The sequence below is a fragment of the Charadrius vociferus genome, unplaced genomic scaffold (assembly GCF_000708025.1).
Source record: "Charadrius vociferus isolate BGI_N301 unplaced genomic scaffold, ASM70802v2 scaffold213, whole genome shotgun sequence".
Lineage (NCBI taxonomy): Eukaryota > Metazoa > Chordata > Aves > Charadriiformes > Charadriidae > Charadrius > Charadrius vociferus.
The window spans coordinates 442,789-461,337 of NW_009647828.1; the positions used below are offsets into that span (position 1 = coordinate 442,789).

Here is an 18,549-nt window from a genome sequence, read left to right on the forward strand (position 1 = left end):
GCTGAAAAATTTACCATCTTCAAATCCAAAAAGCAGTTAAATCTCAATTATCAGCCAAATATTCCCTAAATACAAGGCAGGCTTAACAGATGTCTCTGTTGATCTCATGATAGCTGCCTTCCAAATATTTATATTCCATATTATATTATGGAAGTGGGAGAAGTTTCCCCCCAAGTCCCTAATTTTGCAACAGAAATCAAAACAAGATACCCGGCACTAGTTAACTGGAAATAATTCATTAGGTGAAGGCTTTATCAGGTATTTTTGTTGTTGCTTTCGCAGTACGGATCACAGCCAGACTATATGCAATTCTAGTGCAGCTAATCCGTTTTACACACCTCAGCTGCCCAGATAACGCTCCCTTCTTACCACTGGCAACTCCATCTAGCACGGCACTCCTTCAAAGGGGATCATAGACTCTTCCATGAATTAGAAAAGTGGGCCAGCATAAGCGGAATTAACACCAAATATAAAGTACAAGCTGGGATGTTGCTTCTTGTTGTATGTCCCTCGTTACCCTGATGCAACAGGAGGGCTCCTGCCATTTGCTCCCGCACACGGACCGAGTCTAATGAGTGGAAGAAGTGCTTTTGCTAAAGACCAGGAGACAGCTATACACTGACGTGCTTTGAAGGCCTCAGCATTAATGCAAGGAAAAGCTCCTGGAACCAGCAAATGCTAGAAACTCCAGAAATAATACATTAGAAATTAAACTGCATTTCAAAAAGCAAGCTAACAAGCCTGAGCAGCCTGCGTTAGACAGGTCAGGCGAAATAAAACCAGCCTTTCCGACCTCGAATGCTGTGTGTGAACCATCTCCAGTAACTGCCACATCAGATTAAGATTATTCAGTTTATGTTTTCCCCCCACAATTTCATCCCCTTCCTCCAACCTTCCTCTATCCTTTAGAGGATAACTAATGTCTCACCCTTTCAGCTCATTTATACCACCTCTGAAAAACCCCAACCTGCTCTGTCCCCCTCCAATGCGTCTCGATAGCCTGGTCATTTCTACTTAAGGCTACTTTTGTACATCACAGCCCAAGCCTGCTATCCTTCCAAATCTGCACGCTTGCACAAGGACCCCCAGTCTCAGCTTGGTGGCATGAGAAATGGGAGACTTTGTGCTCACCATGCTAACTCGGCTCATTTTAAGTGAAGCGAGTTGGGAGGGGATCACAGAAGCTGGTCCTTCAGCGAATCTGACGGACTAATAATGGGTCAGTAACACGAGAACTAAAGGGAAAATGAGTCACCAAGAGTGACAACCAGAACAGGATAACAGCCCTGGAAACGATCCGTTCCTTGGCCCTTAGCTGTTCTTCACTGAACTTCTCTCATCACACAAAACAGCCCAACATAGCAGGGCTCAGAGCTACATGTAAAAACTAAGTCGCCCTGTAGAAGTGCTGGAGCTGGAAGATGCTTCATTTCAAATCATTCCTCACCGCAGTGGTACCCATGCAGCTTCCCCAAACCCATCGCTCTGTGGCACACGGCTTCTAACTTCTCACTTCTCTGCTCATTACTGACTGTCGCAACTTCATTGCAATGTAAAAGGAATTTCACAAGGGCACCACTCAGAATGCGAAATACAAGTAGACTGAAAATATAAATCTGTGGTACCCCTTACCCACTCCTAAATCAGCCCACCACTTCATCGCTGTACTTCTTGAACAGATGGAACCTTCTGGCAGTCTTTAAACCACTCAACAGCACTTTCTTCCATAACAAAGCAAACTAATTACTAGAGTAAGATGCTATTTTCCATCAGTTCTTCTGCTATTTTTAAGGAATCAGCCAGCTTGGCGAGCTGATCTCTGATTAAGGATTTGTAGTGAAGCTATTTTGCCTTCAGAAGCTTAACACAGCAGAATTAAATGCGTGTCGACATGAAGGTACAGAACATGCTAATTGAACCTCAGAAGGATTTTGCTCACCAAATACTTCCTCTCATTCCATTTAGGCAACTATAGATGTGGTCAGCCTGTCGATCATGGATGCAAAAATAATCACCTCTTAGCACTGGCTTCACACATCAGATCCCTAAACACAGCACAGCAAAGGCTGCTCTACAGACCAGCTCTACTAGGCAAACGCTCTCTTTTACAAGAGTGTTTTTCAAATCCTCCAAAAGCTTCCAAGACAGGGTTGGGTTTTTTTTCCCAACTTAAGGATAGTTTTTTCTAGTGCAAGAATTTTCTTGTTGATGCTGTAGGTGTTTTGCTCAAGCTAAGCATTTGCTTGATATGCTGTGTGTGTGTTTTTGCCAAGAATCTACAAGCCTTAGCTTCATGTCTTCACCAACTTCAAGATACTAGGAAATCAAAGTTAAAATTATAAACTTCCCAAATTCTTTCAGGAAAGCTTCTTCTAAAAATCGTTGCAGAGGACTACAAGACTTGGATTAATTAGATAACAAGACCTAAAAAAGCCTTAGTTGCCATAATACCAGTTCAGACACTTGGATGAGTCCTAGATACCCAGGGACACTAAATACTCTTAGGAAAAAAAAAATTGCGATAGGCAGCACCTCAGAATGCACAAAAAGCAGCAGAGAAAAGCCAATGGATTTTGTAATAACTAAGCAAATTTAGTGGTAGATTTGCGATCCACTGGGTATCTGTTGAGTGGGAAATAAACCAAAGCAGCGAGATACGTGTTGCCTAGCTGCAGACTATAATATGAATAGTTTCCCTGCAGGTAATTCACTTTCTATTACTTCTAAGTACCCCAGGAAAAATACTAATTGAAAACACGGTTCTAATACTGTCCAGCTGGAAAACATTAGCTTAGGCTGGAACTAGCTTGACACTGGCTGCCAATTGGCTATGCACAATGGAAAAGGAAATTAATCCCTTGCAGACAAGACGTCCCATTTTCCACTTCTCCTTTGTAACCCTCAAATAAACTCGTTATTAACCAAAGGCTTTGATTCACATGGAGAAGGAAAAACACCAATGCATTTATGATAACTCAAGTCTGGATTTCTTGCATTAAAACGAAGGCTCTCAAATTTTGACACAGTGAAAAGCAGAGCAACTGGAGAATGACTTACAGTCCAACCATGTAGCAACAATTCTCTTGACTCTTTTCTCAGCTAATAATTAAAGAACAGACAAAACACTAAGACAAATGCAGTTCTACAATTCTGTGTCATCCCAACCCATCCTCCTGCAGTTCCCTCCTGCTATGAGCTTTTTTCCCATGTAGATGCAAAAAGGATGAGGAGAAAACACAAAGCTGACCCCATAGGTATTGAGACAGCTTTTTCCACTTCTATTTAAATTCATTTATATGCAGCATGCAACAGCCCAGACTATCTCAGAAGCAGCATTCCTTAAGTTGCTCACAACCCACAAGCTTCCTGAGCCTCCTCTCCATGTGACTTCAACTCTGCTGAAACATTCCAAACTTTTATACATACTTTTATCCCCCATTCAGATTCTCCAAGATGATAAAAAACGATATAACCCCCCCCAAAAATTAAGTGCCTATCCTTGTCATGGAAAAGCATCCTCATTCTGCACCCAGATCTTCCAGCAGATGAAGACTGCTGCCACACCAGTCCACGTCCATGTTCCCTACTTGGCTCCAGGTTACTGTACAAGATTTGTGCAATTTGCCTGAATCAGACCATCTCATTTATGCTTGAAGTGGATTTAGAAACATTTCTATGAGTTATCAGCACAGAGGGCAATTAGCAGTTGGTAACAATTTCTGGGTCTCAAAAAGGACATCTGTCCACAGTCTTACTTATTATGCTTAAAATTGGCTTCTTCATCAGTTCTTGAGTAACCCAAGGAGGTCAGACAAATGAGATACGGAAGATGACAGCAGACATGGGAAAGCAAGGAGGCATAGCTGCAAGTGAGAGAAAGATGAAATCCTGTCTGCAGTGCTGTCTATGGACACACTTCAAAAGAGAAGAGTTCAACATTCCTATAATCAAAGAAGAAACTGAGAAGAAAACAAAAAGCAGAGAGGTACAGAGGAGAAAGTGAACAACAAAGCCCAAATGAAAAAGGTAAAAGCACTGCCAGCTGAACAAGAGGAGAAAAAACACACTAATCAGAACATAAGAGATTCAAAGTTTACTATCTTCTCTGTCATTTTTGAGTGCAGACAAACTTGTCCGGGAGATCAAAAAGTTTGGGACAGCTTTGTTCTACCCCGATCCCAAAGAAGAGGTGCTTTTAGTTAGCTTATTTCCAGAAAATGGAAAGAGGGGAAGGGAATTGCCCCCTGACAGATAGACTGCAACCCAAAACATCAGCAGCCAGGCTACAGCCTCTCAAATCTGCCTCCAGTCCAACGGGAACATCCATACACATCCTATGGCATCTTCGATGAAGCAATGAAAAAAAAGGCTTATTCTAATTTGTTGAGCGATAATCCAATTTTACAAGCATGTAATTCAAAGTCTTGGCGAGCTATTAGCAGCTAATGACTTCCAATGCCTGCCATCCTCATAACACAAGTACAGAAATTGTAAAAACTCAGAAAAACTGAATTATTTGGAGTCAAATGAAAGTCAATAGGGACTAGAACCACTCAGAGCCTCCAAGGAGAGGTGGGAGTGACAGGTCAGCTTTGCTGCCCAGTCACTCAGTTACCCCAAATTACTGTGTGCTTTTGCAAATTTTACTTTATTTTCACTACATTCCAATGTTCATCTCTGCTAAACAGGGAAAATAACCCCTGAATTCAGAGAAAGGTAACCATTAATGAAGCACTCAAATGTGGGGCAATCACAGTAATCATTCAAGCTTGAGACTGAGGTTTGGATGGAACACAGTAAATAACCCAAACAAATAATGAAACTAAGACAATATATTGAAAAGCTTCTTCTACATAGTGTCCAACCAGAACATGCCAGAAGACACCAATCAGGTGGAAAAAGAGTTACAAGTTGGCAGGAAAGACAATATTCACACATAAATAAGAACAGCTGAAGATAAAGCACTAAGCAAACTTAATGGTGGCATTTCGTGATACAAAGGCCAAGACTTAAATATTATTACTCACCAAACCGAAGTTCTCAGGTTAGATTGTTTTCATGTGCTTTACAGTAACTAAAGTACACACATTTTTTACAGAAAAGCATAACCTGCTTTCTCATCACAGTAATAGAAAGTGAGAAACTTTGTGCCTGGACTAATGAGGACGATTTCCAAAAAACTGAAGTCTAAACAAAATAAAACAACTACCTTAGACAGGAAAGAAAAATAATCAGTGTTGTTCTCAGGTTATTAATTTTTTCTTTTTGTATGCAAGTCTGCTAGTCAAAGCATCACATTCAAAAGATCTTTTAATTCGTTAGTCTCCTTTAAATTATGCTTTTCCTAAAAATACAATGCATTGTGTCTAAGAACATGCCAGCCTGGAGTAAGACAATCATTTCTCCACAATCCTATTTGAGTATCACAAGATGTATTTGAACATATACTTATAATCAGAAATATGTTAACACTGTTACAGTACACAGGCATGATTATATTCCTGTTTGCTTCGAGATATCACAGAAAAATCGTTTCTATTTGCAGCACCTATAGCTATTTCTAGCCAAATGTTCTACTGTGTAAAGCTGCATTCTTCTCTATTACAAGGCATAAAAACTAACAAGGCAAACACAAAATCTCATCCCCTACAACAGCGTAACTTTTATCTAAACCAGCCCAAAAGTTGTAAATGCATATCTGAAGGGATAAAAGCAAATAAAAATATTATCTAATGGACCTCCCGGACTTACAGGTTCTTGCAGGTATATAACAAATAGAGGATTTGGGATTACTGTGTTAACCACAGTTTAAAACAAGCATCTATGATTAATTATGGTGAGGACCATCCTAAAGCACCAGCTCTCACCTTTATGCTTCCCCCAATGAGATCTGGCGGCTCTTCATCTGTTTCTAAGGCAACGTTGATGGAGGCGAAGGGGCGACTTGCCATCTGTTGCATCTCACGGAGTAGTTGCTAATTTAATAAACAGAAAAATATTATTATCATATTGTTCCAACACAAAGATGAAAAAAACATGTATCTGAGAGGTTTTACCCAATACGAAGGGATATCAATGAATATGGAAAAATAACCTCCTGGTGTCTTAACGGGCTTAAGGGTACAGACAGATAATTGTAAATATTCATATTACTACAATTTAACAGGCTATTGCAAGTAAAGCTACACACAGTCTTAGCCTGACTCGTTCCTGAGGGAAAATGCATCTGCTTAAGTCTCCATAAAGCAGCTATTTACTTTTTAAACTGTGATATCCCAGTTGTTTGTCATCACCTGTCTGGGGCATGAGAGGACTTCATAGGATTTGTAGGAACCATTTTAAAATTAAACCAGCAGCAGAATGTAACTAGCGTAAGAAAGAATTTGATGTTTTTTATAACAGCACTAGCAAAATGCTGTCAGGCGTCTATTGAATAATCATCTTTTTTTACTGTTTGTTTCTTTTCTGAATGCAGCAAATGTATCAAATGGCAAGCATGTCCCTGTTGCAATATGTTTTATTAAAATAGAAAACCTTTTCCATAGTAAATCTCTGCAAGCCTTCATGACACAAGACATCTTTTTATTGTACTCTTAAGCACTTTTAAGCATTACGATGCAGGTCCCTTTTTTTAGCACAAAAAAAAAAAAGAGACCCTTCCTATATGGCTGGGCTGGAAACAGCATTTCAATTTTAGCTGAGCTGTGGACATGCTTCTTTTTGGCTTCAGCGGCTAATCTCTTATACTAACAGCAAGCTACGCAACCTGTAAGTGGATGCAGAAGCCATAACCCCAATTCCCAGAAGCAGAGGGTCTGATGTGACTCGGTGCCCCTCTTTAATAAGAGAAGCAGCACACACTTTGTATAGCATGTAAAAAAAACAGTAGTCTTGACCTTAAGTGCAGCAACTGCCTAAACTACTTGTTGTACCCAGCTTTACGCATTTAGCATTACTACTTGGCTGCAGCAATACTAGTTATACTCTGTTTTCACACTAGATTGAGGCATCACCAAATGCCCTCTATACTTCCCATCACCACCACCCGCATTTCCCCATTAATTCTAGGCAATTTGACGCTCCAAGCCCTAACTGATCATTTACAGCACTCAAAAAGTACTAAAGAAAACACCACAAAATGCCTCGTGCCCTGAATAACTGCCACCCAGCGCAGCAGAAGGGGACACAGCACACAGGCGAAAGGAAGATGCTGCTATCCAGCGTGCCATTCGTTTGGACAAAACTAATTACATTACCATCTTCTTGAACTCATAAACCTTGTATGATCTTTTCTTTGCCAAGGTATCTTTTAGTTTTGGGGTGGGGTTTCTTTTTAATGCAGAAAGCTGGAAGACTGTCTCTGCAAGCTTGGGGTTCAGGCAAGGCGGCAGGAAGGCACGATGGGCAATGGAACTAAGCTTGGGGGGGGTATATAAGCCTCTATGGTTCTCAGTCTAATAAAAAAAATACAAAATTTTACTGCTGTAGAAGGCGAGTGGCAAAATTTTGCTTACTTTCTGAAAGAAAAAAAAAAGGCAAAAAAAAAAGGCATTTTTGAGCAGATTGTAGATACTGTCACAAAGCAAAAAACCCAACGAATTCACACAAACAGAGCTGTACTAAGCATTTGCAAGCAAACTTGCGTGTAACTCACACTTGGGTAAAAGAACACGAGGAGTTTTTGAATATTTAAAGCACACCAGCAGATTGCAGACTAAAGCAAGTGTGAAACAGATTGCTGGGTTGTTGTTCCTGCAATTGTCCCCTTCAGCTATCATAAAGTGCTTTGTTTAATGGCTATAAAATCAAAGAACAAGCTGTCCTGATGAAGATGTCCAAGAGACTTACAAACTAAAAGCTATTAGCTCTTTGAAGGAAGTTTAGATTACTAGAGAAAATGTGCAATTTGGCAACATGACTCCTACTGGAGTCAATAGTACCTTCAAGAAATAAACCCTTGAGCAGCGCTGTGAAGGCAGAGAGAGATGCCTCAGAGCGCTGTAACAGGAGCAATGGGAAAAGCAATACAGACAGCAATGTTATTGCCTTCATTCACTGAACTGGCCAAGAAACGCCATCGCTTTTGGGATTGTCCCAAAGCCAGCTGACTCTTAGCAGAACAGTGGCCAAACCAGGTAAAACCAAAGGTCCAAGCTGCAACCAAAGCAGGAAAAGCTTAAGGGAGAACATCCTTTTCCTAACACCGGTTTCCGATGTAGCACAAGTCATGTTACAAAACCAATTCTCTCCCCAAATTAAGAATAAATTTGAGAAATAATTGCTCTGTAACCAGAATGTCACTCTATCCCCCAAGGCATGCACTGTGCATGTTTAACCTGTGCGTGTATATATACTTCAATTATTTGTTTGGTGTGTCAAAATTTTAATTAAAAGATTTTATTATGTTGTAAGGGAGAAATTGTGCCATTTCCCTCGCCAGACATTGAGCATGTCATTAGAAATCAGCAGCAGTTAACATCAGGATACTCTAAAACCTGGCTTACCCTCACTCCTAATGATTGGCTTTCTGAGATTTAAAATAATGAACCTCAATACTCTTTCAAGCAAACCTTTGGTTTCTAGATCACACAATTAATAGGACAACCTGGGAATATGTTAAATCACTTCAGTCTGAAGAGGATTTTAAAGGCAAAATGTTTGATAGGCTTACAATAAAACCACATCTAAAAGTGTGTATTGGAACACACCACTGGCCTTTAATATTTAAGTAATAACCGCAAACTCTGAGAACCTGCACAACTTTCATTTGCATTGGTTTGGGTTGGTTTTTTTTTTCCCCACTATCAGTAGAAAAACTCCTTCCAAAAAACCCACAAGTTAAAGCAAATCGCAGAATGGGAAGTGTTGAAATGACATCTGAAGGTTTTGGTGCAACCAGACACTAAGAGAACCTGACAATAAACAAACACAACAGTCTGAGGTGGGGGAGAAAAACAGCAGGGGGGACGGGGGACCACCGAGGTTGCTCATCTCATAGTGCCCAGGACTAGAGGTGCGCATCCAGGAGCGAACGGTGCAGAAATGCAGTGTTTCATACCAGTGATTCTTGAAAGTCATACATGTTGAGTAACGGATAATCTAAAATGAACAGTGTATTACCGATGGGAGAAAAACCGCCAGAGGAATTGAGGAAAACCTTTTTGCGCAGTAGCACAGGCTCTCACATGGAAGAAAAACAGCCATTCGGGTTACCAGGTTAATTGACTAATATAACCTATGCTGTGTTTTCTGACAAGAAAAGCCCGAACATTTTATACACCGTAATAAAGCAGTCACCAGTTGCTGTATAACCATCCTGCTACCATCCATCTCAGCAATTGCCCCCTGCAGAGTCTCTTTTATGAGCACAGGGATGTGGTACCTTTCGGGACAGGGCTCTGATATTTTCAGCCATGAAAGGACGTCATTTTTTCCAGAAGAAAGCCACACGTTTTGGATCTCATTTGCTCCTTACAAAGAATGGCATTAAAAAAAAAAAAAAAAAGAAAAAGCTGAGCAAAAAGAGCTATCTAGAACTTGTAACGATCTCAAGTTTTTACATGAGTATTTCATCTCAATTTTCAACAGAGATGAGAAGCAAAAATGCAGAAACTCAAGGAGGAAAAAACCATGGGTGTGCTAAGAGAACAACGGGCATGGATGAGCTTTTATTTTAAGGTAGAGTGAAAGAGAAGCAAGCAGGACCCCACAGGAAAGGGAGCAAAGTTACTTCCAGCAGACGGGACATACTCAGGAAAACAGCAGGAACGTCTGGTACCATTACACCAGTCTACGGTCAAAGGAGGTGAACTTTAAAAAGGGGAGCCAGAAACCACCAATAGTCTTATCAACATTTTTTTTTTCCCCAGGGAATTTGTAAATCTAATCCTTCAAAGCTTTTCTGAAATTCAGCTCCTTCTGGACCTATAGCTTGTTGGTTTATCCTCAGGAGATAACAAGTTGGTTTTAGAGGAACTTTTGCTGAAGATATTTCAACAGAGCAAGCTACACGTTCCTTCACTTCGATGAGACAAGTACAATTAGAAGTCATCCTTTGAGGATTCATATTACAGCCTTTGAGGGTGCAATGAATTTGGGATGGTGTTCCAAAGCTAAGGTTACAACGGTCTAGTGCCATGTTTGCGTACTGTCATGGAAAAAAATCAAGCTCACTGTCTTATGAACAAGCAAGATCAGCAGCTGTGCTGTGTTCTCCATGCTGTCCACAGCCAACTTTAAAAAACAGGATATTCTGAGAATGGCCATGTGTTTTGAACCACTACTCTGTCTGTATTGCAAAGATAAAATGGTCCTGTGGGCTAAAACCCAGAGACTGCACAAACAACAGCGAGTCACAGCTCCAGAGTCATGGAAATAGACGAAAGATAAAGAAGATGAGGAAAGAAACTGATTTGTACTCTTCTTGTTTAAGACATTTAGGATAAAAAATATTTTGGGACAGAACAGAATATTTGGGATTTTCCTGTACAAATCCGAAGTGGGCAGCTCTACCAGGCAGAGTGTAAAGATGCTATTCTCCAACCTGGATTCAGAAACCCTGAATTGCCTTCCAACCAGAGCTAAACAGAGGGTGATAAGGAAGCAGAACAAAGTTTTCTTCTTCTTCCTGAGCAGTCTTTTAAATAGCTTCAGTTCTGTAAAGTTACTAAAGTGTGTCAGTCCTCTCGTGTGTTCCCTCCAAGGCTCTGCACAATGTATAAAACACACAACCTAATCAAATATCTAAAGGTCTTGCTGCATACACTAAGCAAAGGGTAACAAAATTCTCCCAGCAAGGCTTATGAGCTCTGACTTGGCCACTTGCTAACCAAATTCACAGTGATTTTGTTGAGGTCAGAGGATGAAGAGCACTCCTGTCCTTCCAAAACATACTGGGTGGAGTGGTTGCACTGGTAGACAGGCATTTTGAGCTTATTCCTTCACATCCTGAATTGCTTTAAGAGCTTCATTTGAATTCAGAAGGTGGCTCGTCCCATTTGTGCACAAATACATATTTGTGTACGCACATAAACTATCAACTACCTATTTCCAGGCACTGCTGCATGACTAACTTTAAACTTGTCCCAGAGCTCTCCTGTAATGACATCTGCCAAAACTGCAGCTTGCAGGCTGCCGCCAGGCAGCGTGGGAAGGGGACACGAACCCTCCTGGGGCTCCTGGGGTTCCCAAGGAGCCTTTGGAGAAGGTGTCCTTCCCAGTGGCAGTGGCAACAGCAGCTACGTGGAGCTGCACGTCTACGTGGCCAGTAAGGACGGGTGCTCAGGCATCACCGTGCATTACTTGAAGTAACATATATATCCTGGTGTGGGAACCTTTGCTTTACATTATACTTACATGGTGACCTTGGGGGAAAGGGGACAGAGAAGTCAGTGGAATTACCTACTCCAAAATAAAAAGGGGCATCAGCAAAGAACCGCATAAGATACAAATAGTTCACAAAGATGAGCCGCGTTGTCTCAGAAATAAGTGATTTAAAGCATTAGCTACAATTACATTAACTACCATGTAAGTCAACAAACAAACAATTTTCTCTGACACTTCCATCATCACTGAAAATTAAGTTTTTAAGCCCCTAGAGCAGTGCACATATTAATGTTAGCTAATTAGTTTTGTAACTGACTTTACAGGCTATGTTGAAAGAGAGAGGAGGAGAGAATTAATGTTCAAATGCTTCAACAGGCATTTCCACACTTCAAAACTATAACAAACCAGAAAGCAAAGCTGCTGGGAAGTTGCCCCATGCTGGAGTGACAGAAGATATTTAATTCAGGGCTGATTAAGGTAAGTTATTCATCATAATCATGCCCCGTAGGAGGGCACAGAAAACCTGACCTTTAATAAGAAGAATAAGATATCATTTCTTTTTAAAAGACCAGAAGTCTATAGTCCATGCAGACTAAAATATATACCAATACCAGATAATTACAGAATAGCAGAGTGCACGTTTGATTGACTACAGCTCTTCTAGCATAATTACACAACATTGCTTCTCTCCCTGATTTTTCCAAATAGCTAAATTAGATACCTGTACCACTGATTCCTATCATCAGAGAGAGACCTAGGAGTGTGAAATGACAACAGCTTCAATATACCTACAGTTTTTAAACAAGGCTGAACTCTCCTAGAGCTAGACTTGATAGCCTGGCTTCATCATTGCAAATATTGGCCAAGAGTTCTTTTTCGGGATATACTAAAACCAACTTAATTCTTTAGTTGCAACACCACTGAAGACTATGTAGGAAGACCTGACTTGGATGCCAACACTACAGATGCGATTTCCAACCTGACATGATGTTGTCCTACATGGGCACATTAAAGTTACAAATGGTCAGCTGTAACTGACCATCTGCACGTTCAACCAGAGATGAGCTCAATTAGGCACAGAAGTGACAGTAGCACGTTCAAACAAAAACAGACCATCAATTTCCCCCTGAGCTGGAATCTCTTGTCAACATTAATATTTTTCTCATTAATAGTTTTTCCTCTTCAGGGCACCTCCTATTTCTGCTATAATTTCCTTCAGTTGGTGACCGAAGCCACATAGATCACTGCAGAGAGCACAGAGCATTTGTATTTTGGAAAAAGCCTACAGGCACTATGAGGTGGTTCCCATTCATAGATTTTAAATTTCGGGGTAGTGGAAAAAGTTACAATTATTTGATCAGACCTCCTGCATAGCAAGAGCCACTGAACTGCACCATGTGATTTCCACAGGCGCGTGACTTGGGTTGACCTAGAAAAGATCCTTCCAAAAGCACTCAAATTCTGATCTGAGCGCCATGGTTCTAAAAAAAAAAAATAAAAAATAAATTGTTGGCATTGCTACTCTTGCCATTAAAAGGAAGAGAAAAACAAAACAGCTTTTGACTGTTTTTACCCCCAGTTGCAGACACTGGGTGTTCTGCCTTCGGCTGATCGTTTAGGAGACCCTCATCCCATCATGAATCTTCTATGATTCCTTTTCACAGACGCTGACTCACATCATCAAATCTCAATATGTTCTTCCTTGGATAAAATGAGTAATTTGTGATGTTTTAGTCTCTCGCTTATCTTCCAGATAACAAATTAATCTTGCAGTGTTGTTCTGTACCATCTGCAACACCCAAGACATAGCTGAGCTCAGAGTGGACACAGTACTGCAATAACCAGTTACACACAATACTAACACTATGGTCTTGTTTTATTACTCCACTTATAAACATAGGAACTGGGAATTTACATACAGTTCATTCACCACAGCCACCATCATTTCAGTTTATTTTCCAGGGAACGGGTATTCTGGGAAGGAAACCCACCCTAACTGTTTAAAAAAAATACATACATAGGCTCACATTTCACCCTGAGGAGACAACTAAGTGTGCTGACCACGTAATCTAGACCTCCATAGAAGTTACCTGCTTGCCGTGACTTCTCACTCCTCCATTTCGTGTTTCCTCTAAAAACTACACCAACTACAAGGTAGTATTTTCTTCTTATTTCCTGACAAAGACTGATCAGCACTGTCGGTGCTGTCAAACAAGAAGGTCCACATGCCAATCAACTGCTGGGAGCTTGGACAATACAGCAGCAAAGTTCAGCACCAGCACATCTCGTTTCTTAGAAGCCCTCCAAAGCACCTGTGACTGCCCAAATTTAGGGACATTTGTAGCCTGACCTTTTACTGTTCTTGCATAAGGCCAACACCACATCCTTCCAAGACACCACTGGAGACTGCACAGCAGTGAAGGTTCTGATTTACAGTTACAGTTTGAAAATATTCCAATCCCGAATGCCTTTCTTTGACAAAGGATACCCTAAATCACAGTCTAAGAAAGAAGATGTAAGAGATGAATGAAATACTAACAGGTGAGAGCAAGAAGGGGAAGAAAACGAGGCAGGGCAATAAATAATACACAGCACACATCCCTGGGAAAGTCTTTGCTGTAAAAATGGATACAGAAATCCACCTGCCTAAATGGTATTCAGTGCTCATGGATGTTACAGTGGAGGGTGCCAGTGATAAAAGAAGCGCTGCTACATTTTGAATACACTTGGGAAGGAAAAAGGTTTCAGCAATGAGGTCAGGAAGGAGAAGGAGAATTCCTGCAGTAAATCAATACACAAAATCCACCCTGAATAAGTTGGGCAAGTGCACACAGAGTTCAGCCCTAGATAGTCTTGGCAAGAAAGGAAGAGAAATGTAGAAAGTTTTATGTATGTTAAGGGTGCAGTTGAGCTCTAGACACCCAAATTTAGTTATCTCTGTATGTGCTTGATGCTGATGCTCCCAACACATCCCAATGGGGCACAGAAAGTGATCCAGCTGACCCTCACGCAGACAGTTACACTGGGTTGGCCAAATAACTATCCGCGCTCCATTTGCTGGAAACGTTAAGAGGAGATACTGCTCAAAGTGGAGGAGAAGAAGCAGGCTGAGGGTTAAAAGAATGGAACTTGGATGCTAAAATAACACAATAGGACAGAAGATTCACGACAGCAGATGGGCATATTAAGTTTCTAATGCCACCCTCGTATTTTGTGCATTATTCTCTATTACCACCTTGATACATTTAACATGTCACTTTCTAGAGACAAGATAGAAAGGTCTCCTATCCCTATTTCCTAATGTCATTCACCTCATCCTAAGACTCCTATAAAAGCTGCCTTTTTATTTCCATTTTCCCTCTTTAAGATGTCTGAACATACTTAAACTTGGTGCTCACTGGAGAGGGAATAAACACACAATTTACAATCCCATCTCCTCCATGCCTGATATGACACAAATTGTTCCCATTTTTACTACAGGTCAAGTTTTATTCTCTGCAAGGCCTGAACTTTTGCTCAGTGCTCCAAACTCATCTTCCTACAACTATACATTTGATATGCCATGTTTGCACACCCAAAAGACCCGTTAGCCAGAAAGCTGAGGAACATCAGCACTGACACGTGCAAGCAGCTGGTCAAAGAGGATTAGCTGCAGAAAGGGAAAAAAAAAACCACCACCCAACAGAGAATCTTATACATTTTACAGGATTCTGATGTAGGTTCTGAATTTGTGGTACACTGCTTTCTCAGTATGGAGTAATGCAAATTTAGTTTAGCAAATGATGCTGAACTGTTCCATAAACCTGATACACCAAGCACAGCCGCACAACTTCTCCCAGCACATTTTCCAAACAATATTGTCTGAATAATTTTGACTACTAGACCTTTCAACACACTCCCTTTTCCATCCTATACATATCTCAGATTAAGTTTCAGCTATCTACTTTTCACTCTGCGTTGTGATAAGAAGCTAGGCGCTTGCAAGGCTTATATTGGAAGAAGAAGTGATTGATAGCTGGGAATTACCTGCAGATTGCATTATATTTTACTTATTTTTGGATTAAGATTAGAGAACAAGCACAGAATTACTACAGCACAACCCATGGGAGACGGGTGACTGTAACTTGACTAATTCTACAAATATAGCCCAAACTGGAGAAATATCTTCCTGCAGGGCTGCAGCATATATTAACTTACAGCTTACAATATGCTGTCTGAATCAGGTGTCCTTCCACTGGTGCTTAATCACCTTTCCTTTCACCCAGCCTCCAAATTGTAATATGATGGGAGGAGGTGGTGGAGGTGGCCTCTATCAATTGCATCAGCAGTTTACAGAGGAAAGAAAAGTGATAAACAAAGATCGTTTTTTCCCAGTCCAGCCTGCAAACTCTGTGACCCAAGACTCCTGTCAAGGGAAGTGGAGAAAACCAAAGAGAACAGCCACCTCCAAAGGAAGGAAAAAGGGCAAATCTAAAAATCATACACTTCAGAAACATCCTCAGAACACAGGGGTAAACTTGTATACACTTAAAACTTCCAGTGTAACAAATAGCTATTAATCATTATTTTAACTACTGATGTTTAAAGAGAGCTTTGCTAGGATTTATTGAGAGTCCATATAAAAAAAAAAAAAAATCCCGGCAAGCTATTATCATCTTCGATAATACCAGAAAGTCAAAGAATTTTTGGGCAGACTTGTTTCTGGAGACGGTCTTTATTAATATATCTAATAATGGCATGGCAAAAAATTAAAACAGTCTCCTCAAGTTTTACAAGTATTTCTAATAAAAGAGGAATGGAATAGCAGAGATCTCTGAACTACAATACAGTCACTAGGTGTAAAGAAGGAGCAAGACAAATAACAGCAAAAGACAGGAATCTGCCAGGAAAAGAACACACTGATGAACTGCCTGTCAAATAGCCACATATGTAAACTGAATTTAAGACTAAAACATGCCAATATGCTGCTAGTACTCCAGCTTTTTTCCTTAAAACATGCATCAGTCTCAAAGTAACTTAATTTATAGAGACATTTTTCATTTAGGCCACTGGTAAAATATTTTAACTGAGCTCCAAAGCACAGTATTTACTTCTCAGTCTATATTCCTTATACATTCCTAGATAACGTTTAACCTCAGGAGCCAACAGGGAATGTTATGCTGACTCCAGCTTACTTTCTTGCCAAGAAAGTGAGAAGGAAAAAACCAGCCACCCTAGTCAAAATTTATCTACCTTCAGAGAACACAGAAAAGCTCAAAGACTTAAATTATTTCTAAGGGTTATCTGTTCGAAACCCACTGATTATATTATGCATTTGAGTTCCCTAGTAAAAGCGAAAACATCTGAAGCAGAAAGAGCAAGAAAAGAGTTATCAGACATCATCCTGCTTTATTATAAGAAAGGAGATCCTCAAATTGAATATATTTCTACTATTCCCACTACCGTACTGGAAAGTACAACCAGATACAGACTTCTTTGAAGACATGCAAGAGATGGGTGCTTGCACAGAATGGGCACTGTAAAAACTGATCCCCAGAATACTCCTGATCAACTACTACGTATGAATAAAACACCCTTGAACAGAACGGTTACACAGCTGGGTGCCTGCAGCTGCCAAGAGCTTCATCCCAGCAGGACAGCTGGGAGGAAAAAAAAAATGAAAATCTATGGGAATGGACAGATTTCACCCTAAAATTTAAAAGCAGGACAGAAACACACCTCACTCCTTAGGAAAGCATATCTGGTCTGGGGTGACAACGTATAGACAATGTCTATATGTATAGACTACATATAGAAAGCGCGCATAGACTCACTTCAATAAAGTCTGGCTTCTCTCATTTTGCATACAAGTTAACAGATTGTACCAAACAAAGCTCCTGCAAATAATCCCAGGCACAACCCAGCCTAACCTCTGCTGTATTTGTACATTATACAGGGCTTTGCCTTCCACGGTTTTAGTGTTTACCACAGCAAGAAAACCCCAGGGACATGCAGTCGTCTGCCTTGCAGCACACAGGGCTTGCTTCTCTACACATCTCTGCATTTATGCTTAAAAATCAGAAATAAGGACATGTTCTTTATGCTACTGAGTGAGAACACATTGGCCATTCTATCTTGGTCACCCTTTGTGCTTAAGGTGTAACATGAAATCAGCTTCAACTGAGAAGCAGGAATAAAGCGTGGTTAAAAAAAAAAAAAATCACCAAACGCATCAGGGATAAATAAACAAGGAGGAACCATATTTAGGGGGTTTACAGAACAAATTTTTTATATGCTGCAAACAAGAAAAAGTTGGGAAGCTAGCATGGTCCATGACTAGGTGAAGAGAAGAAAGCTCTAGCACTAATAGTTGCCTTTTTAGGTAGTACACTACAGCTTTGCGAATCGTGGGTGGCTTCTCCCACCTTTCTCTTATGTTACTATGTTCCAGGGAAAAACAAACACACAACCACCCCAAAACATTTAGATAAACTTTCAGTTTGCAAACAGGGATTAGCCTTTTTTTTTTTTTTTTAACAGATTAAAACGGGAGCTATTGTGGTTCAGAGCTGCAGTGCAGAAACTTCCTCTTTCAAAACAGATGTAAAGAATCTCCTAATTTGCGATGGTTTTGTATTTATGCTGTCTAGAACCCAATTTCTGGGAATGTAGGACATTCACCCCTGTTTTTTTGTGCTTCACAATAACTGCAGCATCAGGATACTAAAATAGCATCATTTGTCACTGAAACTGTAGTCAAAAGTACACTATTATACATCCCCAAACAGAAGCATTTACAGGTTAGTGGAGCTTATCCTTAATTGAAGGTTAATGCTATGCGTATGTGAATAAATACAAGAGAGAACAACTATAAAAAAGTCATTTAAGAGATAGCATTCGATTTTGTCATTTCAACCTCTCTTCGTCGTGATGCCCAGCAACTTTGTTTAATCTTCCAAACCACAGCTGCCACCAGGAGCAAAGACAGGAAACAACTGTAAAGGGGAAAAAAAAAAAATAAAAATCTTATTGTCCTTGTTCATAACATAACGACAGCTGAAAAACTCTAGCAAATCAAAAAAACTAGACTAAAAGTTCATATAATACTTAGAGGTACTTTGATGAAAGATAATACAGCAGTGCAAAGTGTTTTGCACAGTTCAATGCTCGTGACACCTGGTGAGAAATGATGTACATCTATTTTCAGAGAAAACTGTTGTTCTAAAGTTATCTATTTGACCTCCT

At 40.3% G+C, this 18,549-nt stretch overlaps 1 protein-coding gene across 1 annotated transcript in view; it reads right to left on the minus strand.

Annotated features, from left to right (window-relative positions):
* Nucleotides 1–18,549, minus strand: part of ATRN (attractin) — a 118,868-nt gene that overhangs the window by 9,235 nt on the left and 91,084 nt on the right. Inside the window, exons 26-27 of the mRNA XM_009882542.1 lie at nucleotides 18,221–18,299; nucleotides 5,868–5,975 (exon numbers count right to left, since the gene is read on the minus strand). Of these exons, the coding sequence (XP_009880844.1) occupies nucleotides 5,868–5,975; nucleotides 18,221–18,299 (187 nt within the window). The remainder of the gene's footprint in view (nucleotides 1–5,867; nucleotides 5,976–18,220; nucleotides 18,300–18,549) is intronic.